The following is a 25,753-nucleotide window of genomic DNA, read 5'->3' as shown; positions in this document are numbered from 1 at the left end:
GACATGAAAGATTAAATATCCTCCCCTTAGGAAGCTTGGCACCAGGCACCAAATCGATAGCGCAATCGTAATCTCTATGGGGGGGCAACACCTCGGAGGCCTCCTTAGAAAACACATCGGCGAAATCCTGAACAAACTCAGGAAGCGTGTTTACCTCCTCCCGGGGAGAAATAGAGTTAACAGAAAGACATGACATAAGACATTCATTACCCCATTTGGTGAGATCCCCAGTATTCCAATCAAACGTGGGATTATGCAACTGCAACCAGGGAAGGCCTAAAACCAGATCAGACGATAATCCCTGCATCACCAGTACAGAGCACTGCTCCAAATGCATGGAGCCAACAAGGAGTTCAAAAACAGGAGTATGCTGAGTAAAATAACCATTAGCAAGGGGAGTTGAGTCGATTCCTACTACAGGGATAGGATAAGGTAAATCAATACAAGGCATCTTTAGAGACATAGCAAATTCCGCAGACATGATATTAGCAGATGACCCTGAATCCACGAAAGCACTGCCCGTGGCAGCCCGGCCAGCAAACGAGACCTGAAAGGGAAGCAAAATTTTATTGCGTTTCACATTAACGGGAAATACCTGTGCGCCCAAGTGACCTCCCCGATGATCACTTAGGCGCGGAAGTTTTCCGGCTTCTTATTCTTGCGCCTGGGACAGGTGTTCAGTAGATGCTTGTCGTCCCCACAGTAGAAGCAGAGACCATTCATTCTGCGAAACTCCCTACGTTGTCGAGGGGACATGGAGGCCCCGAGTTGCATAGGTACCTCCGAGTCCTCCGTGGAGGGGCGAGGAGACGGGACCTCGGGGGGGATCGCAGAAAAGTCAGAGGGGAGCACACTGAAGCGTTCTAGCTGACGTTCCCTGAGACGTCGGTCAAGTCGTACTGCTAGGGCCATAACCTGGTCAAGGGAGTCAGACGAGGGGTAGCTAACCAGCAGATCCTTCAGGGCGTCAGATAATCCTAACCTAAACTGGCACCTTAGGGCCGGATCGTTCCACTGAGAAGCTACGCACCACTTCCTAAAATCAGAACAGTATTCCTCAACCGGTCTCCTACCCTGACGTAAGGTCACCAGCTGACTCTCGGCTAAGGCAGTCCTGTCAGTCTCGTCGTAAATGAGTCCGAGGGCAGAGAAAAAACGATCAACAGAGGAAAGTTCAGGGGCGTCAGGAGCCAAGGAGAAGGCCCACTCTTGGGGCCCTTCCTGGAGTCGGGATATGATGATACCCACCCGCTGGTTCTCGGAACCTGAGGAGTGGGGCTTTAGGCGGAAATACAGTCTGCAACTCTCCCGGAAGGAGAGAAACGTCTTACGGTCCCCTGAGAACCGGTCAGGTAACTTGAGGTCGGGTTCTAGAGGTGAGGTGAGGGGTACTACTAAAGCAGCGTCACCCTGATTGACCCTTTTGGCCAGGGCCTGGACCTGTAGGGAGAGGCCCTGCATCTGCTGGGCCAGGGTCTCAAGGGGGTCCATGATAGCGTCAGCGTAGGAGAAATGGTAGACTAGGTAAGGGCTTGTAATTATGTAATGGCCGGAAGGAGGTGAAGGGAAAGTGAGCCCTAATCTACCCACCGCCCTGTCCCTGCCTACTTGCAACGACTCGCCCTAGGCGACGAGGTACAACTGGGCGGCGGTCCCTACGCTGTCTAAGTGCACAGGAAAACAAACAGGGAACATGCAAGGGAAGGGGCAGTAGCCACGGAACGCCACGGAGCGGCGAACGGACAGTCAGGACCAGGACGAAGTGAGTACACCCAAGCGGGCAAGGAGACAGAAGCAAGCCAGGGGCAAAGCAAAGCAGGTCAAGCAGAACTGCAGCAAGGCAGAAGCACGGCAGAAGCAGGCTGGAGCAAGCAGCAGTGGGGCCAGGAATCCAAAAGAATTACAAGCACTGAGGGAGAGAACAGGGCAGGTAATAAAGGACAGGGGGCGGAGCTAACTCCGACAGACCAGGCCGCGATAGGCTCTCCCACTCCTGAGCCTGCCACCCTGGTTGGTGGGAGATGGTGTCAGTCGAACAGGTCTGGCCTCAGGTGTGGATTGATTAATCCCAGGAGTATACCTAGATGAAGTACCTGGCAGATCCCTAACAACTACAGTGAATATGATGGTCTTAGTAGTTAAACCAAGTACAGGATGAACAGTTACTCTGTTACTCAGGGCAAATAGCATAGGCATTTGGACTAAGGGAGCATACGTATGTCACAATCAAATTGCGTGTTTTCAGATTTTCACAAAATTGCAGCAAAAAACAGGATTTGACTGAGCTGTGTAAATACACCGTAACTGTTAGGGATCTGCCAGGTACTACGTCTAGGTATACTCCTGGGATTAATCAATCCACACCTGAGGCCAGACCTGTTCGACTGACACCATCTCCCACCAACCAGGGTGGCAGGCTCAGGAGTGGGAGAGCCTATCGCGGCCTGGTCAGTCGGAGTTAGCTCCGCCCCCTGTCCTTTATTACCTGCTGTGTTCTCCTCCTCAGTGCTTGTAATTCTTTTGGATTCCTGGCCCCACTGCTGCTTGCTCCAGCCTGCTTCTGCCGTGCTTCTGCCTTGCTGCTGTTCTGCTTAACCCGCTTTGCTTTGCCTCCGGCTTGCTTCCTCCTCCGTGCTCACTTGGGTATACTCCACTTCATCCTGGTCCTGACAACTCATTCACCGCTCCGTTTCCTCGCGGCGTTCCGTGGGCAACTGCCCCTTCCCTTGCGTGTTCCCTGTTTATTCTCCCGTGCACTTAGACAGCGTAGGGACCGCCGCCCAGTTGTACCCCGTCGCCTAGGGCGGGTCGTTGCAAGTAGGCAGGGACAGGGCGGTGGGTAGATTAGGGCTCACTTTCCCTTCACCTCCTTCCTGCCATTACATAATTACAAGCCCCTTACCTAGTCTACCATTTCCCCTACGCTGACGCTATCATGGACCCCCTTGAGACCCTGACCCAGCAGATGCAGGGCCTCTCCCTACAGGTCCAGGCCCTGGCCCAGAGAGTCAACCAGGGTGACGCTGCCGTAGTAGTTCCCCTCACCTCACCTCTAGAACCCGACCTCAAGTTACCTGACCGGTTCTCAGGGGACCGTAAGACGTTAATCTCCTTCCGGGAGAGTTGCAGACTGTATTTCTGCCTTAAACCCCACTCCTCAGGTTCCGAGAACCAGCGGGTGGGTATCATCATATCCCGACTCCAGGAAGGGCCCCAAGAGTGGGCCTTCTCCTTGGCTCCTGACGCCCCTGAACTTTCCTCTGTTGATCGCTTTTTCTCTGCCCTCGGACTCATTTACGACGAGACTGACAGGACTGCTTTAGCCGAGAGTCAGCTGGTGACCTTACGTCAGGGTAGGAGACCTGTTGAGGAATACTGTTCTGATTTTAGAAAGTGGTGCGTAGCTTCTCGGTGGAATGATCCGGCCCTAAGGTGCCAGTTTAGGTTAGGATTATCTGACGCCCTGAAGGATCTGCTGGTTAGTTACCCCTCTTCTGACTCCCTTGACCAGGTTATGGCCCTAGCAGTACGACTTGACCGACGTCTCAGGGAACGTCAGCTTGAACGCTTCAATGTGCTCCCCTCTGACTTTTCTGCGATTCCCCCCGAGGTCCCGTCTCCTCGCCCCTCCACGGAGGACTCGGAGGTACCTATGCAACTCGAGGCCTCCATGTCCCTCGACAACGTAGGGAGTTTCGCAGAATGAATGGTCTCTGCTTCTACTGTGGGGACGACAAGCATCTTCTGAACACCTGTCCCAGGCGCAAGAATAAAAAGCCGGAAAACTTCCGCGCCTAAGTGATCATCGGGGAGGTCACTTGGGCGCACAGGTATTTCCCGTTAATGTGAAACGCAATAAAATTTTGCTTCCCTTTCAGGTCTCGTTTGCTGGCCGGTCTGCCACTGGCAGTGCCTTCGTGGATTCTGGCTCATCTGCTAATATCATGTCTGTGGAATTTGCTATGTCTCTAAAAATGCCTTTTATTGATTTACCTTATCCTATCCCTGTAGTAGGTATCGACTCAACTCCCCTTGCTAATGGTTATTTTACTCAGCATACTCCTGTTTTTGAACTCCTGGTTGGCTCCATGCATTTGGAGCAGTGCTCTGTACTGGTGATGCAGGGATTATCGTCTGATCTGGTATTAGGTCTTCCCTGGTTGCAGCTGCATAATCCCACGTTTGATTGGAATACTGGGGATCTCACCAAATGGGGTAGTGAATGTCTTATGTCATGTCTTTCTGTTAACTCTATTTCTCCCCGGGAGGAGGTAAACACGCTTCCTGAGTTTGTTCAGGACTTCGCCGATGTGTTTTCTAAGGAGGCCTCCGAGGTGTTGCCCCCCCATAGAGATTACGATTGCGCCATCGATTTGGTGCCTGGTGCCAAGCTTCCTAAGGGTAGGATATTTAATCTTTCATGTCCTGAACGTGAAGCTATGAGGGTGTATATCCAAGAATGCCTGGCCAAGGGTTTCATTCGCCCCTCGACTTCTCCTGTAGGTGCTGGCTTTTTCTTTGTGGGGAAGAAGGATGGTGGTCTTAGGCTGTGCATTGATTATCGTAACCTGAATAAGGTCACCGTAAGGAACCAGTATCCACTTCCTTTGATTCCGGATTTTTTTAATCAGGTTCAGGGAGCCCAATGGTTTTCTAAGTTCGATCTACGGGGGGCATATAACCTTATCCGCATCAAAGAGGGTGATGAGTGGAAAACTGCGTTCAACACACCCGAGGGTCATTTCGAATACCTGGTCATGCCCTTTGGGTTGTGTAATGCCCCTGCTGTCTTCCAGAATTTTATTAATGAAATCCTGAGAGATTACCTGGGTAATTTTCTTGTTGTGTACCTTGATGACATACTGGTGTTTTCCAAGGACTGGTCCTCCCACGTGGAGCATGTCAGGAAGGTGCTCCAGGTCCTTCGGGAGAATAATCTGTTTGCTAAGACTGAAAAATGTGTCTTTGGGGTACAGGAGATACCATTTTTAGGGCAAATCCTCACTCCTCATGAATTCCGCATGGACCCTGCCAAGGTTCAGGCTGTGGCGGAATGGGTCCAACCTGCCTCCCTTAAGGCGTTACAGTGTTTTTTAGGGTTCGCCAACTATTACAGGAGATTTATTGCCAACTTCTCGGTCGTCGCTAAGCCTCTTACGGACCTTACTCGCAAGGGTGCTGATGTCCTCCATTGGCCCCCTGAGGCCGTCCAGGCCTTTGAGACCCTCAAGAAGTGCTTTATCTCGGCCCCCGTGCTGATTCAGCCCAACCAAGAGGAGCCATTTATTGTGGAGGTTGACGCATTCCGAGGTGGGAGTGGGGGCCGTCTTGTCCCAGGGTACCAGCTCCCTCACCCATCTCCGCCCCTGTGCTTACTTCTCTAGGAAGTTTTCGCCCACGGAGAGTAACTATGATATTGGCAACCGCGAACTTCTAGCCATTAAATGGGCTTTTGAAGAGTGGCGCCACTTCCTGGAGGGGGCCAGACACCAGGTAACGGTCCTTACGGATCACAAGAATCTGGTTTTCCTAGAATCGGCCCGGAGGCTTAATCCTAGACAAGCTCGGTGGGCACTATTCTTTACCAGATTTAATTTCTTGGTTACCTATAGGGCTGGGTCCAAGAATATTAAGGCTGATGCCCTGTCACGTAGTTTCATGGCCAATCCTCCTTCCAAGAAGGATCCTGCTTGTATTTTACCCCCTGGTATAATCGTTTCTGCCACGGATTCTGATTTAGCTTCTGATATCGCGGCTGATCAGGGTGCAGCTCCCGGGAACGTCCCTGGGGACAAACTGTTTGTTCCCCTGCAATACCGGCTAAGGGTACTCAGGGAAAACCATGACTCCGCTCTATCTGGTCATCCTGGCATCTTGGGCACCAAACACCTCATTACCAGAAACTATTGGTGGCCTGGGTTGCCTAAAGACGTTAGGGCTTACGTCGCCGCTTGTGAGGTTTGCGCTAGGTCCAAAACCCCTAGGTCCCGACCTGCGGGCCTACTACATTCCTTGCCCATTCCCCAGAGACCTTGGACCCATATCTCCATGGATTTTATCACCGATTTGCCTCCATCTCAGGGCAAGTCGGTGGTGTGGGTGGTAGTAGACCGCTTCAGCAAGATGTGCCACTTTGTGCCCCTTAAGAAGCTATCTAACGCCAAGACGTTAGCTTCTTTGTTTGTGAAACACATCCTGCGTCTCCATGGGGCCCCAGTCAATATCGTTTCTGACAGAGGGGTACAATTTGTTTCCTTATTTTGGAGAGCCTTTTGTAAAAAGTTGGAGATTGATCTGTCCTTCTCCTCCGCCTTCCATCCCGAAACTAATGGCCAAATGGAGAGGACTAACCAGTCCCTGGAACAATATTTAAGGTGTTTCATCTCTGACTGTCAATTCGATTGGGTCTCATTCCTTCCCCTTGCTGAATTTTCCCTGAATAACCGGGTCAGTAACTCGTCAGGGGTCCCCCCGTTTTTCTGTAATTTCGGGTTTAACCCAAGGTTCTCCTCCGTTTCCCCTGGTTGTTCCAATAATCCTGAGGTAGAGGATGTTCATCGGGAACTGTGCACTGTCTGGGCCCAGGTTCAGAAGAACCTAGAGGCGTCCCAGAGCGCACAAAAGATTCAGGCGGATAGTAGACGTTCTGCTAACCCCCGGTTTGTCGTCGGGGATTTGGTCTGGTTGTCGTCCAGGAACTTGCGCCTTAAGGTCCCGTCCAGGAAGTTTGCTCCCCGATTTATTGGGCCTTATAAGATCATTGAAGTCCTCAACCCTGTATCCTTCCGTCTGGAGCTGCCCCCATCCTTTCGCATACATGACGTCTTCCATGCCTCCCTCCTTAAACGCTGCTCCCCGTCCTGGTCCCCCTCGAGGAAACCTCCTGTTCCCGTTCTCACCCCTGAGGGGGTGGAATTCGAGGTGGCCAAGATTATGGACAGTAGGATGGTACAGGGCTCCCTCCAGTACCTGGTCCATTGGAGAGGGTACGGGCCGGAGGAGAGGACTTGGGTACCTGCCCGTGATGTTCACGCTGGGGTATTGATCAGGAGGTTCCACCTTCTCTTCCCTACTAAACCGGGTCCTCTTAGTAAGGGTCCGGTGGTCCCTCATAAAAGGGGGAGTACTGTTAGGGATCTGCCAGGTACTACGTCTAGGTATACTCCTGGGATTAATCAATCCACACCTGAGGCCAGACCTGTTCGACTGACACCATCTCCCACCAACCAGGGTGGCAGGCTCAGGAGTGGGAGAGCCTATCGCGGCCTGGTCAGTCGGAGTTAGCTCCGCCCCCTGTCCTTTATTACCTGCTGTGTTCTCCTCCTCAGTGCTTGTAATTCTTTTGGATTCCTGGCCCCACTGCTGCTTGCTCCAGCCTGCTTCTGCCGTGCTTCTGCCTTGCTGCTGTTCTGCTTAACCCGCTTTGCTTTGCCTCCGGCTTGCTTCCTCCTCCGTGCTCACTTGGGTATACTCCACTTCATCCTGGTCCTGACAACTCATTCACCGCTCCGTTTCCTCGCGGCGTTCCGTGGGCTACTGCCCCTTCCCTTGCGTGTTCCCTGTTTGTTCTCCCGTGCACTTAGACAGCGTAGGGACCGCCGCCCAGTTGTACCCCGTCGCCTAGGGCGGGTCGTTGCAAGTAGGCAGGGACAGGGCGGTGGGTAGATTAGGGCTCACTTTCCCTTCACCTCCTTTCTGCCATTACAGTAACAGAGTGGATTTAAAGGGCACCTGTCATTAGATCTCAGGGCACTAAACCACCAGCATAGCTTTATACTGCTAGGGTTTAGCGACCAAAATGTGCACCTGCCAGGTTAGCTTTTTATCTAAAAAGAAGTTATAATATAGCGTGCGTTTAATGTAAATGACCAAAGAAGAGTCCTAAGATGAGTGCAATGGCGTCCTGCACATGCTGAGTGCTCAGATGAAACTGAGGCCACTACACCTGGACTCATCTCAGGACTTAGTATTATAACTTCTTTTTATGCAAAATGCTAAAACTGAGAGTTTTGAGCGGGGCACATTTGGGATGCTAAACCCCAGCAGTATAATGATACGGTTTAACAATTTAGTGCCCTAAAATCTAGCGACCGGTTCCCTTTAAACCCACTGTGTTAAGGTGGGTTCACACGTCGCAGTCAAATCATTGTTTTTGCTGCGATTGAGTACATTTTGTATTAACCGCAAATCGATTCCTATATATGAATGCCCTTAGTCAGAATACCTATTCTGTTTTCCCTAAGTAACAATGTAATGGTTCATTTTGCCCTAAAATCTACTTACAGAATCCTTTTAAAGGGGTAAAACAAGATTAGAGAAACGAGTCTTCACTCACAGCGACATTCAAGTGAATGGGGCTGAGCTGCAATACCAGACACAACACATAGATAAGTGTGGCGCTGTTTCTAGAAAAAAAAGATTGTGGACAACTCCTTTAATATTCTCCACACTGGGCTTTCCATGTTAGAAATACTGTTTATATGCCTAATAAAGTTATGTCTTATTAATGTAACAAGCTGGATTCACACATCCGACATCTAAAGGAAGTATATACACCAAATCCAGACGAAGTATCCACAGCCACGCTGGAGATGGCAGACACACAGATTCAGAGTGCGCTGGATGAACTCTTCTCCGTCCAAGATATGGGACAAAACTGTTTGAACATTATAAAAATGGTGAGGATGCAAAGTGCTTTATAGATGCAGATGCCAAATGTATGCCAAATGGAATAATATGTGATCAGTTTAGGCTTGATTTTCCCACTTCAAAGTGAAACTCCATTAAAATTGGAGTAGTCAGCAGACTTCTCGCTGCTTTAATTTGTTTTTACACTGGGAAGTTTAGTAGACAAATCTCCAAATGCTAGAATGCAACTGCCACCAAGATGCTGTTAACAGATCAGTTTTCTTATTATGTGTTAATATGTACTACCTTGGTGTCCTGTTATAGGTTCTAGGTCTGGCTCATATATATATATATATATATATATATATATATAAAATGTGTGTACCGTTCCCATCCCCTCCACATTGCAACTGAGGCCTTCAGCCACTGTTTCGGGAGCTATTAGCGGCACTATCTGTTCAAAGTGGCTGATGGCTCCTGAGGTCTTGTTCACACAATGGATTTTTTCAGTGGAAAATTCCGCGGTGTATTCTGAAGATATTCGGCAACAGAAATCTAGTCTGGTCTTCGGTTTTCTGCCATGGTTTGGCAGTTTCCAGCAGCGTTTTTTGCGCACAGATTATCCCTATTCAATGGAGATAATCTGCTTGTGGCTTCCGACGCGGAATACACTGCGGAAAAAACGTGTCAAAAAGTGACTTGTCACTTTTTCCTTTTAGTGAGGGGGTTTGAAATTCTGCACGCTGACATCAATGGAAGCCTTGCAACTGACAGAATTCATGCTGATTCAAAAGCGGAAAGCGTGTCGGAATCAGCTTGAAAATTCCGTTGTGTGAACAGGGCCTTAGAGCTGTGACATAGCAGCACAAAGAGAAAATGTGATAGGGGAGAGCAGTGTCTGTGGAGACCCCAGGACATTAACCCTTAACATATCCGCACCCCATAACCCAGTCCTGTCCTGGATGCAGAATGTCAGGCTCCGTAGCCTATGCTACTATTTGACATATTACAAACATAGAAAATTTCACTTTTGTTATGCGGCCAATGTTAATCAAAGGGGAGTTTTACATTAAATTGTATGATGCCACAACACTGCCTACCTCCATATGAAATCTGAGGTACAGTACGGCCCATAGATTTATATAGGCGACTTATTCACGATCTGTGCAACACAGATCCATAAGATGGTCATGTGCATGAGGCTTAAAAGTGGGATTACCTGTTGAAGAATGAAGTATTTATATTGGTCCTAATATATGAACTGTATACACAATTCGAATCTCTTAGAAATGAATATAAATAATATAATTGTAAAATCCGGTTACCTCGGAAGTAAAATTATTATGATAGATGTTATTCACATGAGACTTATCCATTTGACTAAGTTATTTATATAAGAACGGGATCAGGTAAAGCTGAGCGCATAAATCTCCGTTACCAACAAATTAATGCCTTACAGATGAACAAGAACTCGATCCTGAAGGACAAACACGTCCAAAAGGTGGAGAAGACGATGGCTAAGTTGCATAAGGACAAAGCTGAGATAACAAACCTGTGGTCAAGATGGAGACAACATGTCAATCAGATAAATTCCTCCAAACATCAATGGAGAACAATTAAAGATCAGCTAAAATTGGTACGATCATAATAGAATATGGCTTCTAGCGTCTAGTCCTCCATTGAGCCCGTTTCTTATTTTCTCTCATTAACTGACATACTAAAAGGAGAACTTTAGGTATAGTTATAAGCAAAGTTTTCTCTAGAATATAATATTACATGGGGGGGGGGGGGGGGGGTGCACTGTGCACCAAAACTGCACTGTGTGAATATACCTTTATGATCGTGATTTTCCAAAGACCTTTCTCTGGTAGCAGTTTCAGGTGGCAGATCACACAGGACATATGTCTCCTGGCTTCAACAGACTTACAATAGATTGTTGAAAGGTTCGCTGTCATAGGTCTGTCCATATAAAGCGTTACATAGATGTTGTTTGACATAGATATCATTTTACCCATTGCATGCCTTTCCCAGACTGTATGGACTAGTGTATGTCAACAACGGAAAGAAGTTTCTGCAACCAATCTGCCGCATGTGAACATACCGTTACAGTTCAGGTTAATGCGTTTTTTTCATGATCATCTAATGATCCAAAATATTTGCTAAGCCCAAACCTATCAGGGCCCATTAATGCTGGATCAAAGGAATTTCACTGTAAATGCATTGCATTATTTTATTTGAAAAAGTAAAAACATAATACTGGAAATTGTATATCATTTATAAATCTTGTGCTTACATTTTACTGATTAAATGCGAAAATTTGCTTTGCCGACATTTCACTGATGGGCAAATTTCTTATTTTGTAACAAAACTTCCCCGCATACGGAGGCTGAAATACTTTAATACAGATCCTTATTACAGTCTTCATTGTCTTAAACAGGAGTGAATTTTTACAGATTACCCATTCATTTAACCTCTTCCCGATATCCGCCATATATATACGGAGGAGGTCGGATGGGGGAGCATGGAGCAGACTCACGGGCTGGGCCCGCTCCATAGACGAGCGCGTCAGCTGTATCTTACAACCGACACTTCAGTGTAACGAGTGGGATCCCGCTCATTTTACCCCTTCGATGCCGAAGTCAATAGCGACCACACCATGTAAGCCGTTAGAATGACGGAGGCGGCCCCCTCTAACGTGCCATCACCCCTGCCACAGCATCATGATCACGGGGTTCCGGTGGTCGTCATGGCAGCATGGGAATCTAATGAAGGCCCTCAGGTCTGCCATCTTGGTTCATCCACTAAGCTCTGCCGGAGGCAAGACTTAATAGGTGCCTGTCAGAATCACGCTATACTGCAATACATTAGTATTTTAGTATATCTTGTCATCAATCCAATGATCGCTGGTTCAAGTCCCCTAGGGGGACTAGTAAAGGAAAGTTATTAAACGTTCAAAAAAAAAACCTTTTCCCATTTCCTCCAAAAGCAATGTAAAATACCAAAAATAAACACAACTGGAATTATTGCGTCCGTAAAAGTCTGAACTATCGTAATATTATTTAACCCGCAAGACGAATGCCATAAAAAAAACAAAAAAACACTAATGTTAAAACACCAGAATCTTCGTTTTTTGGTCATCTCACCTCCCACACAAAATGGAATAAAAAGTGATCAAAAAGTTTCATGAACACAAAAATGGTACGAATAGAAACTGCAGCTGGCCCCACAAAAAAATTATGGCTCTCAGAATCTGGCGACACAAAACAAATTTTATTTTTAACAATTAGTTTTTTCCATGTAAAAGTAGAAAAACATAAAAAAAAACTATATACATTTTGTATCGCCGTAATCGTATTGACTTGCAGAATAAAGTTAACATAATGTTTTTATCGCACGATAAACGCTGTAAAAACAATCCCCCTCCCCAAAATGGAGGAATCGCTGTTTTTTTCCCATTCTACCCCACAAATATTTTTTTTTCAGTTTCTCAGTACAATAAATGGTCCCGTGAAAAACTACAACTCGTCCTAAAGAAACTCAAGCCCTCGTACGGTTTTATTGATAGAATGATAAAAAAGTTATGGCTTTTGGAAGGAGGGGATGAAAAACTAAAACAAAAATCAGAAAAATTAGGGGTTACAAGATGAGGAATTGCAACTTTAGAAATGTTGTGATAATTATTGGATCGTTATGTTTTAGGCTAATAGCAGACTACAGGAACTGGAGCAGGATCTGCAGCCTTTGTCTTTGCTGACCCTAGAAAATGACCCCCAAAATATTGCAAATGCACAAGAAAATCTGTATAACATCAAGGCAAAATTGCAGGTGAGGCGAACACTTCATATATATTTGTGTGTGTGCCCTGAAAATCAGTTACTTTTGGCCCCGGTGTCAAATATATCTGTACCCATCTTTTAAAACACATATTTAGATTGTCAGCTCTTTAGAATATGAATTTAAAACATTTTGTTTTAGTTAATTATAAAGAGGGTCTGTCAGCTCCCATGTTTGTTTTAGTAAATACTTACATTCCCCATTTAAAAAAAATAATTCTGGAGAATCTTTTAGTTAGAATTCTGGGTTGTGCTGTTCCTCTATTATTCCTCTTGGAAATGTATGAATGAAATGAAAACCGGGTGTTACCCTTCACTTTATCCATGGGACATGTTCCTACACACTGTGACACAGTCTTTTGGCAAGGGGAGTGGTAATCCCAGTTATCATTTTACTTATATATTTCCAGGAGGAATAACAGAAGAATTTCACAATGCAGCGTTTTCAGAAAACATTCTTTAACATTATTTAATGGGGAATACAAGTATTTACTAAAACAGACATGTCAGGAGAGGTGGCAGGTCCTCTTTGCACATATTCAAGAATGAAATCATGTGTTACCCCATTTCTGCCATTGATGAGCTTTATGTACCCCTATATGTCCTTCTACTATAAGAGTATCCAATATTCTGTCATTTATCTGGAAGCTTCTGTTCAGGATGTGCTGAATCCATTGTTTTCTATTTACGGAGTGTAATTCAGTCGGAAAATCTTTAGTTGCTTGCTCACAAAAAAAAACCCTGAAAGATAACTTTTCTGCCGCAGGCTGTCTAGGTATCCTGGGAGTTGTAGTTGGCACCGGTTGGAGCCTTATGTTCACACATCATGATTTTAGTGCAAATTTTGATGCAGATTTTTGAGTTAAAGCCAGAAGTGGATCCAGGAGGAAGAAGAAGTACAAGTTCTTCCTCTTTATTTCCCATTACTTTTGAAATCACTTCTGGCTCAAAAACCTGTATCAAAATCTGCAACAAATCATGATGTGTGAACATAGCCGGAAAGCCCTATTACACAGGTCAAAGATCGGACAAACGAGCTTTCATAATAGCGCTCGTTCCCAATCATTGCCTTGTGTAATCAGAGCAACGATCAGCCGATGAACGAGAAAACACTCGTTCATCGGCTGATCTGCTCTTTTGTGCAGCATTAAATATAATCAGCGCATCTCCCTGTGTAATCAAAGAGTTGCGCTGCCGACATGATGAAAATGTATGGGGATGAACGATCGGATGTGCAGTCGTCTCCATACATAAGCAACCATTTCTCCTTGTGAAAGGAGCAAACGAGCACCGATCAACGAGCTGTCTTGTTGATCGTTGCTCATTTTCACGACCCATATCCGGCCGTATAATAGGATCCCTAGTGTTTATATGAAATGGGCCATATATATACACTACTGTTCAAAAGTTTGGGGTCACCCAGACAATTTTGTGTTTTCCATGAAAGCTCACACATATATTTATCAAATGAGTTGCAAAATGACTAAAAAATATAGTCAAGACATTGACAAGGTTAGAAATAATGATTTTTATTTGAAATAATAATTTTCTCCTTCAGACTTTGCTTTCGTCAAAGAATGCTCCATTTGCAGCAATTACAGCATTGCAGACCTTTGGCATTCTAGCTGTTAATTTGCTTAGGTAATCGGGAGAAATTTCACCCCATGCTTCCAGAAGCCCCTCCTTCAAGTTGGATTGGCTTGATGGGCACTTCTTGCGTACCATACGGTCAAGCTGCTCCCACAACAGCTCTATGGGGTTGAGATCTGGTGACTGCGCTGGCCACTCCATTACAGATAGAATACCAGCTGCCTGCTTCTTCCCTAAATAGTTCTTGCATAATTTGGAGGTGTGCTTTGGGTCATTGTCCTGTTGTAGGATGAAATTGGCTCCAATCAAGCGCTGTCCACAGGGTATGGCATGGCGTTGCAAAATGGAGTGATAGCCTTCCTTATTCAAAATCCCTTTTACCTTGTACAAATCTCCCACTTTACCAGCACCAAAGCAACCCCAGACCATCACATTACCTCCACCATGCTTGACAGATGGCGTCAGGCACTCTTCCAGCATCTTTTCAGTTGTTCTGCGTCTCACAAATGTTCTTCTGTGTAATCCAAACACTTCAAACTTCGATTCGTCTGTCCATAACACTTTTTTCCAATCTTCCTCTGTCCAATGTCTGTGTGCTTTTGCCCATATTAATCTTTTCCTTTTATTAGCCAGTCTCAGATATGGCTTTTTCTTTGCCACTCTGCCCTGAAGGCCAGCATCCCAGAGTCGCCTCTTCACTGTAGACGTTGACACTGGCGTTTTGCGGGTACTATTTAATGAAGCTGCCAGTTGAGGACCTGTGAGGCGTCTGTTTCTCAAACTAGAGACTCTAATGTACTTGTCTTGTTGCTCAGTTGTGCAGCGGGGCCTCACACTTCTCTTTCTACTCTGGTTAGAGCCTGTTTGTGCTGTCCTCTGAAGGGAGTAGTACACACCGTTGTAGGAAATCTTCAGTTTCTTGGCAATTTCTCGCATGGAATAGCCTTCATTTCTAAGAACAAGAATAGACTGTCGAGTTTCACATGAAAGCTCTCTTTTTCTAGCCATTTTGAGACTTTAATCGAACCCACAAATGTAATGCTCCAGATTCTCAACTAGCTCAAAGGAAGGTCAGTTTTATAGCTCCTCTAAACAGCAAAACTGTTTACAGCGGTGCTAACATAATTGCACAAGGGTTTTCAAGTGTTTTCTAATCATCCATTAGCCTTCTAACACAGTTAGTAAACACAATGTACCATTAGAACACTGGAGTGATGGTTGCTGGAAATGGGCCTCTATACACCTATGTAGCTATTGCATCAAAAACCAGACGTTTGCAGCTAGAATAGTCATTTACCACATTAACAATGTATAGAGTGTATTTCTGATTAATTTAATGTTATCTTCATTGAAAAAAACGGTGCTTTTCTTGCAAAAATGAGGAAATTGACCCTAAACTTTTGAACGGTAGTGTATATGTGAAGAGTAACCTTTTGCGGCTTGTACAACTTTTTGTTTTTTACCCTGGGTGTTTCGTTTGTTCATTAGTAGAAAACTTTGTAAATGTTTTATTTGGTTGTGTAAACTTTGTGGCTTTTATATAGATGTAGCTGGGTTGAGATGGTCAGTGCAGCAATGCTGTGCTTATCATTTTTCACTATATCCTGTTATATCTCAATATGTTATAAGTAGTTTCCCATAGGACTCAACTCATTAAGTTATCAATGTGCCCAAAATAAAAAGCTAAATAACATTCAGCACTTCTGCAGATATTTTTCTGATAGAACATAGTGCTCAGCATACATATGAGCTTTCATCCTAATACCTGGGGAAAAGCAGTTGTACCCTAGGACATGACCTGAGTCTTGGGCCATGCGGTAAACAGCCAGGTTGGAGCCATTTGCAATAGACAGGCCGGCTTAAAAATTGGTGGGAAAAGTTTTCAATGCCACAAGATGAGAGGATGCAACTCAAATTTAGATGTGACAATATGCAGAGCATCAGATCCAGCCGCTAGTAGCTGCGTACCATTATACCTCGACCATATACGCAATAATTATTAATATAATGTATTTGTAACCCAAAACTATTCAACAATTTCTAGAAAATAACTGGAAATAAAGAACATACTATTCGTTCTGCGCAAGTTTTCTGGCATTGAAGAGTCATAAATGCCTCAAATCGCAAATTTGCAAAATACATTTTTTTATTTTTTAGGTATTTGCTAGAAACTGGCATGAAGTTTAGCGCAAATCTGCTCCAGCTCGTAGCTAAAGTAGATGTGTCTTTCTGCCGTAAGAATAGACAGAGATACCCCCTTTTTTTAAGGAGGCACGCGCCTCTTAATACATTTTGCGCCTCTCACTTCAGCGTTCTTTACATTAGGTCTGGTGTCTGAACTGGCAGTCTTAATAAATTGCCCCCGATGTGTTATGTTTGTGTTCTTACAGGTTATGTATTTGAGGGTTAATTCTTATAACGCGTACATGGTTGTCTTTCCAGAAACTCAATGATGAAATGGAGCAAGCTGTAAAGATCTCAGAGCTTCTTACTCGGGAAGGAACAAAAACAGATGTAAAAACAGGGAAGGTTCATGATCTTGCTCAGAAATTGAAGGAAACTATTACGGAATATGAAGAATTTTTTATAAAAATTTTGGAATTTTATAAGATGAAGAAAGAAGTAAGTACAGACAACCTCAGTAGTATATGTTTACATGATAAACTTTATGAACATTGCAAAGGAATATTTATGTGTCTGTGTAGTATGAATGTATTATTCAGGACTAGGGCTTCACAGCAACACAGTCAGAGGCTTAGTAAAATTTTGGGATTGTAACTTTTTATCTCTATAGGAAAAAAGACCATTGCTAAAAATTTGCCCATGTCAAACTCTTTGTGATGGTCTCAAGGATGCTTACAACCTTTTTTTATCCGAAAACAATGAAGTGGTGATCATGCGATTTTTCTATGACTTGTAGGCATTGCCTTGTTGTCAAGGAGTCCTAATGTAAGGGTATGTTCACATGGCGTTTTTTAGAAAAAAACCTGCCTCCAAATTTCTTCAGGATTTTTGAGATTTTTAAAATTCGGCGGTTATTTAAGCAGATTTTTCAGACTTTTTTTGTGTAATCAAGGAGATCCGCTGCCGAATTATGAAAATGTATGGGACAAGCCCTTGTCCCTATACATAAGTAATCATTGCTCTGTGTGTTAGGAGCAAACGAGCGCCGACCAACGAGCTGTCTCATTGATCGATACTTGTGTACATGGCCCATGTCGGGCCGTGTAATAGTACCATTAGACATGCTGCATGATAGGCTTTTTGTTATATAGACTTGGGGCATGCATATAGCCAGTAATCATGTGCGATTCATATCTGTCTGAGCTTTTATGACTGATCTGCAAAGATCCACTGTTGGTAGTTTTTGTAAACTACTCATACTATGTTACCATTATACAGTGGCATTGCTAGCACTGGGCCCAAGATCTATTAGCGGCAGTGCCGGATGGTGGCCAAAGTATATTCAGTCTCTACCAGTATTGTTTACGCTATATTATTGTAAAATCATATAATTTTTAAGAAGAAAGATCATGGAGATTCCGAAAAGCGTAGTGAACAAAATTGTCTGCTGTATGCCACTCCCAACTATATAGGACACACCCCCAACCTAAGGAACTCGAATAACAAATAGTGCATATGCCCCCCTTCATCACACCCCAAAATTAATACAAACCCCAGAACAGACCCCCTAAAAAAATACAGACCTCCAAACCAGAACCTCTAAATATATGCAGATCTTAGACCATACCCTCTACATAAATACAGACCCACTAAATAAATACAGACCCTAGACCCTTTAAATAAATACAGGCCTTAGTGCTACTAAAGTATTACGTACCCCAGATTAGGCCCCCTAAATAAATACAGACTTCAGACTAGATTCCCTAAATAAATACAGACCCCAGACCAGACCTCTAAATAAATACAGACCCCAGACCAGACATTGCAGATACTTACCTCTCCTCCTTCGTGCAGATTGCAACTCTTTATATGTCCAGGCGCCACCGGGCATCAGGATGTCGTCTGCGGTGGTGCCTGGGAGCTAAGAGGGCTGCAGGAACGAGGAAAGGTGAGTATTTCCAGAGGACGCTGGACAATTTGGAGACTTGCCTATTCTTCCCGGAGTACGGTAGGTTTACCCTTTTTCCTGCAGTGTCCAGGTTATTTTGGTAGAATTGGCCAGTATGGCTAAAATTTAAGCAAGTTAGCAATAAGGACTAAAAAAAAAACAATCAAAATGAATAAGATGTATAACTACTGCACAATTCTTTGTTGTACTTAATTTTTATTTTCTGTTTTTTTGTTAGCTGAATATTCTTCAGACAGAGTTGGAGCAACCTACACATACTTTTGCTATGTATGATAACCAACCGGTAAAAAAGCAAGAGCATCAAGCACATATCCAGGGTTTATATAAAATTATTCTTAACTTGGGAACACAAATCATTTCTACTGCACAACATTCTGTAAGTAAGATTTTGCTTTGTACACATTTTCTATTTTATTTTCACAGGGTATTTATTGAAAAATATACCAAGGGCTCATGCACCCGGCTCTTTTCTTGATCAGTGTTGTATTGATCCTTAGACAGGTTTCAGTGGGGATCTGACTCTTGGCACCACCACTGATCAGCTTTATTGCTTAACAGGCACAGCTCCGTACAGTCTGTAGTGGCTGTGCCTGGTACTGCGGCCACTTTAATTGGTTGATCTTGGGGCTGCTGGGAGTCGGACCACCACCGATCTGGTATCGATGACCTATACTAAGGATTGGTCATAAATATCAGAGTCCTGGAAAACTCTTTAATACGGTGCCCATAGCTTGTAATGAGCCAATACTCTACCTCTATGTGCCTTTGATTTTCTATGTATGAATACATGAGGAGAAAAATATTGTGCCATGCTCCATCACAGATTGTATTATGGAGGTATTCTTCTGTAGATACACTGGGGTACAGTGCAGCTTCTGCATATTTATTACTGCCTATATCAATGCACGGTAGCCACCAGTGAGTCTCCAATATTCTTAATGCAGCCAGCAATAAAAACAATTGTTTTTGTTTGATTTATTTTATTCTGGTTACTATGGTAATGTCCACAGTCTATGGTAATTGTGTCTCATTCTTTTTATTAAACATCTGCAAGCATGCTAAACTTCACACGAGTAATATAGCTGTATTTGTATATTATTATATCTAGTATAGATTAGAGCATAAAGTATATTTGAATGTACACATTGGTTAAGGGAATATGTAAGGAGAATTATTGATATTACAGATCAGGCACTTTAAATAACTGATTACAGATATATCTATTTTATTGTGTATTTTCCTTTTAGAAATACATTACTATATCCTTACATGACCTTCAGCACCAAATTGATGACTTGGAACGTGAAAGTATGATCTGGAACTCCAGTGTTAAAAACCAGGAAAAGAATGTATCCGGAAATTTCAATACTTCCATGCTTCCATGTCCATGCATATCCGTAGGGGAGGTCAATGAGGTAAATTGAAACAAGTATCATACTTTTAGACTTGCCAAACCATATATGTGTGTGGGGAAAAAGGGCGCATGCTTTTTAAATGGCGCAGATTTACTAGATTTTTCAGCTTCTTTTCTATTGCAACGTAACCTGGAATTGTTCAGTATCTATATGTTGGGGAATATACAGTAGCAATCATTACGCTAGAATTACAAACTAAGCGACCGCTCCAGAAAATATCTATTCTCCAGGGTTTTTGTCCTATATTAAGTACTAACAGAATGTCTATTGATTACAGACATAACTAGAGCTGTAGCAGCCACAATAGCTTCTAGGGAGCCCAAAGGCTGATGTGGCCACTCTGGTGGCATAAAAGCACTGCTTGGGAGAAGCAATGAAGTTGAATCATAAAACAATTTTCTTTCTGAAAAATGGAGATTCAGTCCTACTATATTATGAAATAATTCAGCACAAAACTTTGGAATTTTTTAGAGGAAATACAAGGACATTATAGGTACATTTTAGAGCTTTACTACAATCAGCCACTGCAGTTAATGCCACACACAATCCAAAAGTTGTTGTGGAATAATCACCCCTAAACCACCCTATCTAGCACATGTAGAAGTTGGCAAAGTGAGCGTAATGCGGGTATTTTTCCATCTCAAACCGTGGGCACCAACAGATCCCCCCTGGGTACAGCCTTGAACATCGTTCCTTTTTGTGCGGTAAAAACATTGTGTTGTCTTACTGCCGTCTAGCTCTACTGTGTGGGTTCTCCTTTGTGCAGAACATCTGATATATAACACTACACTCCTTCCTTTGCTTGCTTCTCAAGTTAAAGTAGTTATGCGGCTGTTTGCATTTCTTTAATTCAGCTTACTCAATCAGGTGGGGGCCTTTTCGCAAGTTTGCTATGGGGCCCTATAAAAATTTTAGTTATGACCCTGCTATTATTATTTCTGCATTTTTAGTCCTATATATTCTCATTACCTTAGCTGAGAAGGTAGTTAAAAAAGAATTGTTATCATTGGCGTAACTACCGCTGTAGCAGCCAAAGCGGCAGGAGGGGGCCTGTGCTGCCCTTCGTCACGGCCCCTTCCATGCCCGGTGGCTCCGCTAGCAGCCGCTGTGGCTCCTACAGCAGTAGCGATGCCACATTCAATAGTATCTCCCTACTCTGCCATTTACTAGGCTACAGGCCACGTTTGGCCTTCTGCCTATCAAGCACAGAGACGGGATCCCTGCGCAAGCCAGCATCTGCATGATGACATCACTGGATCACGCCGGCCTACACAAGGATCCCATCGCTCCGTTCGTCATGGGAACGGGGCTTAGGTGAGTATGATGTTTTTTGTTTTATTTGTTTGGGGGTTGCTATATGGCGCTATCTACAGAAGGGGGGTCATTATATGGTGCTATCTACAGGAGGGGGTGTATGGCGCTATCTACAGTAGAGGTGTGCTATATAGCGCTATATACAGGAGGGGGGCTGTATGGTGCTATCTACAGAGGGGCTGTATGGTGCTATGTAGAGAGAGATGTATGGCGCTATCTACAGGGGGCTGTATGGCACTATCTACAGGGGGAACTGTATGGCACTATCTACAGGGGGAACTGTATGGCACTATCTACAGGGGGAACTGTATGGCACTATCTACAGGTTGGGGTGCTATCTACAAGTGGGGTGTGACACTGTCTACAGGGGGGCTGTATAGCACTGTCTACAGAGGGGGCTGTATGGCACAACCTACAGGGGGGCACTATCTACAAGGGGGGCTGTTTGCTATGGGGCCCTGTATTTCCTAGTTATGGCCCTGATTGTTATAGAAATGAAATATTGCAAAGCAATATAGCCTCTATGTTTGATGTGTATTGTTGACTGTAGAACTTCAGAATCAGCTGAGACAGCACTGTACATAACGGGTGTGAATTTATAGTCTCCTTTAAACTCTTGGAAAATATTTTGAAATGTTACAGTAATAGCTATGCAAGTCCAGCTGTCACTGTCATCTTAGTGTATGACACGACGGGCCCTCTGTTAACACTTATATAGCAACTGAAACTTTTCTAGCAGAAATTAACTGATCTTTCCCACAATTGGAGGCTGCTTTTCCCTCTACAAAAGGCACAATTGGCCGCCATAACACCTCACAGCTCTTCCAATGACAAAAAAACTTTGTGAAATTTTGTCTAATTATAACACTCCAAATGTAATTTTAGAACACGGCATTTTCTATGTCCATGCAAAACAAAAGTTATACTGGCTAACTTAATAAATGTCCCATGTTATTAGAAGCTCGCAATACAATGTGCTAATAAATCATCCTAAGAAACACTGAAAATGAGTGCTGTGGTCCGCTTACTCTTAGATAGATAGATAGATAGATAGATAGATAGATAGATAGATAGATAGATAGATAGATAGATAGATAGATAGATAGATAGATAGATAGATAGATAGATAGATAGATAGATAGATAGATGGATGATATATAAGATGATAGAATGCGTCGTTCCCACACAGACTGCGCACGCAACTTGGAATGGAACGGTTACCATTCGCATTCTCTATGGGGTTGTATGTTCCGTATTCCATCTCTGTATGTTTAGTTAATCGACACATACAGAGATGAAAAAAAAATGGCAGCCCCTGTACAGAAGTAAAAGTCAGAAAACATTAAAAAGTAAAACATGAGAACATGAGAACGCAATTAAATAAAAATTTTGAAAATATTATATTAAAAGCAATATGATAAAAATAAAAAATTCATGACACCTTCCCTTTAATACTTTAGCACGCACCATTCCATCTATATATATTTTCCTTTTGTGGGTTACATGAGTGGTTTTTGTTCGGTTGTTACTGTTTGTCTCTGGTCTTTTACATCTGACCACATTGTTGTTCTTCTCCGTATATGGTCCATCCTTTGTATTCTGGTTATGTTATTGTATATTATATTTAATAAAGATTTTCTACTTTTCCAAATATTTTGATCATTATTTCTTTAGGGGACATGTTCCCTTATGGTTCGCGTTTAGGTTGTCTACTGTATAATAGGGACCCCTGTCTACACCATTGGTTTGGTTAGAGGTTTATGTAGGTTGTTTATTTTTAGCAGAGGTCTGCAGGTTTTGTGCCAATGTTGACTGATATTTGGAACTGTTCATAATTCCCTTCACCTTGACTAAAGTCCGAGTTCCAGCTGCAGAAAAACAGCCCCAAAGCATAATGCGGCCTCCACCATGCTTCACTATGGGTATAGTGTTCTTTTGGTGATGTGCAGTGTTGGCTTTGCGCCAAACATAACTTTTGGAATTATGGCCAAAAAAAGCAACCTTGGTCTTATCAGACCAGAACACATTTTCCCACATGCTCTGAAATGATTCATCTTGTACTGATTTTGTAACATGACAAAACTGTCATTTTAACAGTAGACTTTTTATATCCACTGTGTGTGTGTGTGTGTGTGTGTGTGTGTGTGTGTGTGTGTGTATATATATATATATATATATATATATATATATATATAAATATTGCAAGTGTAACTTGTCTGCACCACTATGCAGTAGCCTCTGTGTCCATGCCTACAAAATTCTTCGGAGTGTAGATAAAGGATATTTTGGGTGGTCTGCCTTCAGCTGTTGCTAGGTGGCAATTCCTTTCCTCCAGAGATGCTAGTACAACATGGATGTGAGTGATATCACTTTGCTTGTTTTTTTTTCTAATAGACAATAGCAATAAATATATTAAATTAGTAGACACCAAATATTACATTATAATCTGACTATTAAAGGGGTTGTCCAGTCCCTAAAAATTGATGGCCTATTGAGTTCCCGGGAGTTGAACCCCGACCCATCAGCTATTGATGGCCTATCTTGAGGAAATTATGAATTTAGATGTGATCGATAACAGCTCGATACTGCGTATCGGAGACATGCAGAACCCGTCAGTGCCCCCGACCTGACAAATTGAAGTCCCAGACAGGAGCCCACTTTTTTGAAAGGGCCTCAATTTTTAACACCTTTTGGTCCATTTGCGATATTTCTGTGCCATAAAACATAGAAACGTTGGTAACTTCCCCCAAAGTGTATTTGGCTGCAAAACATTGCATGGTGATGAAATCTTGACTAATTATCTATGTTTCTGACATGTGATTATATGTGTATAATTATATATCTCAAGAGCCTCAAAATAAATTTTTCATGATATCCTTGCAAAATGACAGTTACTTGGAAAACCTGCACTCGGCATAACACAGATTTAGTTTTTCCTTAAGGTTTTTTTTTAAATATTGTGGATAAGCTGTGTGAAGAATAAAGGCAAGTATCCCCCTCCGCCCCAGGCTACAAACAGGAGTCAAGGCAACTGCAAGCAGCACAACATTAATATGATACCAGCTGATAATTGTTTTCGAAATCAAGACAAATCCTAAACTTGGTGGTACTTGGTTGAAATATCATTGATAAGCGAAAACGTTGGAGAAAATGAGAAATATCACCATAAATAGCAAATTTTTCCAGAAACCATATAAATTCATGTATAATACTAACTATAAATCTGCTACAGGTGTAGCCATCTGTTAGGGCCTGTTCACATCACCATTGCCCTTTCGTTGAGGGCTTCCATCTGAGGTTTCCGTCGGGATAACCCCTCAACGGAAATGCAAATTGAAACCTCAGCTCCCGTTTTCCTCACCACTGATCTCAATGGTGACGGAAACGTTGCTAATGGTTTCTGCTTGTCACCTTTATGACAGGGTTCCGTTGTTCTTGACGAAACCAATAACGCAGTCGACTGTGCTATTGATTCCATCAAAACAACGGAACCCTGTCACAACGGTGACAAACGGAAACCTTTAGCAAGGTTTCCGTCACTATTGAGATCAATGGTGAGGGAAACGGAAGCTGAGGTTTCAGTCTGCCTTTCTGTTGAGGGGTTACCCGATGGAAACCTCAGTCGGAATCCCTCAATGGAAGGGCAACGGTGATGTGAACACAGCCTAAATTGACTTTTAAAGCGTTAAATACACAGTGGCAAGAAACATTAACTTGACTTTTTAGTGATAAGATATCACGCTGCAGCAAGTTATCAGAGTCAAGATCAGGATTGCTACATCTGTACTTTTTGACTAGTACAGTACATGTTTAAATCCCTTGAATAACATGTACAGGTACTAGATGTTATGGGCTGATGCTGCTCTAACATATAACTGTATATACCTTATTCTTGCTAATGGAGTGCAAGCAAAAACTATAAGTACTGTGAGATGATTCATGACAAGATCGTTGCGATGGGCAGAGAGAGAATGTGAAATCAGATCTCCAGGTCTCCGCATCTCTCATGTGTCAGAGATCAGTATTTGCTTGCAGCTGCTGTCCCCTGTCTGACAGAAATCTGAAAACTCTATAGCCTTTTCCTCCTCCTCCTCCTCCTCCTCCTCCTCCTCCTCTCATTTCTGCCCTATAACATGTGTGCAAACAAGAACATCTCTCCATATTTTTAAGCAGCTCGATGCGGAGTAAATCATCGTAAAAACTTTTCACCAGCTACCTTCGTGCTCTGTCTAGGTATTCATTGGTTACATAAGGAATCATTTCCGTCACGGCAGTTCTGCCCTTTAGGGAACCTGGTATTTAAAACATTAGGAATGACCTCACGACTCATCCGCTATACATTATGTTCTTTAGTTACACCTAAACAGTTAAGCTGGCAATAGATGTAAAGATTTTTATCAAATTACTTTTGATCAACTTGCAATTATTTCTAATTTATGGCCACCCTAGAAACAAAATGATCAATTGTAACAACTAATAATTTGATACAATTTATCTCCAATTGAACATCTGCTACCAGTATAATGAATGAGCATTCACATTGAATTATTATTCAATTAAAATTTGAGAGCATGTCCAATGATTTTACAAAGAGCATACATACCGTAGAGGAAGCCCATGCAATGCTCTGTGACCCCCCAGAAAGTGGGGAAATTAAGGCTAACCCTATCTCCTTTTTCTATGGTCTCAGAGCCTACCAACAAGTACGGTTGGAATGACTAGAGGATAACGTAGATAGGTATTATAGTGATGAAATGAACGTTCATTATTTCCCAAGATATGTTTCACAAAAGTGAAATTGACCAGAGAGTATCACCTTATTTACAGTTTTAGTTATAATATATAATCTTTATGTGTAATATAATCTATTGGAATCTCAC

General features: G+C 43.3%; 1 protein-coding gene across 1 annotated transcript in view; it reads left to right on the top strand.

The window, feature by feature from the left end:
• CCDC141 (coiled-coil domain containing 141) overlaps positions 1 to 25,753 on the top strand; it is a 108,218-nt gene that overhangs the window by 68,497 nt on the left and 13,968 nt on the right. The window contains exons 12-17 of the mRNA XM_075831152.1: positions 8,517 to 8,678; positions 10,088 to 10,264; positions 12,328 to 12,453; positions 16,494 to 16,673; positions 18,362 to 18,520; positions 19,392 to 19,559. Coding sequence (XP_075687267.1) covers positions 8,517 to 8,678; positions 10,088 to 10,264; positions 12,328 to 12,453; positions 16,494 to 16,673; positions 18,362 to 18,520; positions 19,392 to 19,559 — 972 coding nt within the window. The remainder of the gene's footprint in view (positions 1 to 8,516; positions 8,679 to 10,087; positions 10,265 to 12,327; positions 12,454 to 16,493; positions 16,674 to 18,361; positions 18,521 to 19,391; positions 19,560 to 25,753) is intronic.

This window comes from Rhinoderma darwinii, chromosome 6, assembly GCF_050947455.1.
Source record: "Rhinoderma darwinii isolate aRhiDar2 chromosome 6, aRhiDar2.hap1, whole genome shotgun sequence".
NCBI lineage: Eukaryota > Metazoa > Chordata > Amphibia > Anura > Rhinodermatidae > Rhinoderma > Rhinoderma darwinii.
Note: the sequence above shows the minus strand (reverse complement) of the source record. Positions and strands in the feature narration are given on the sequence as shown.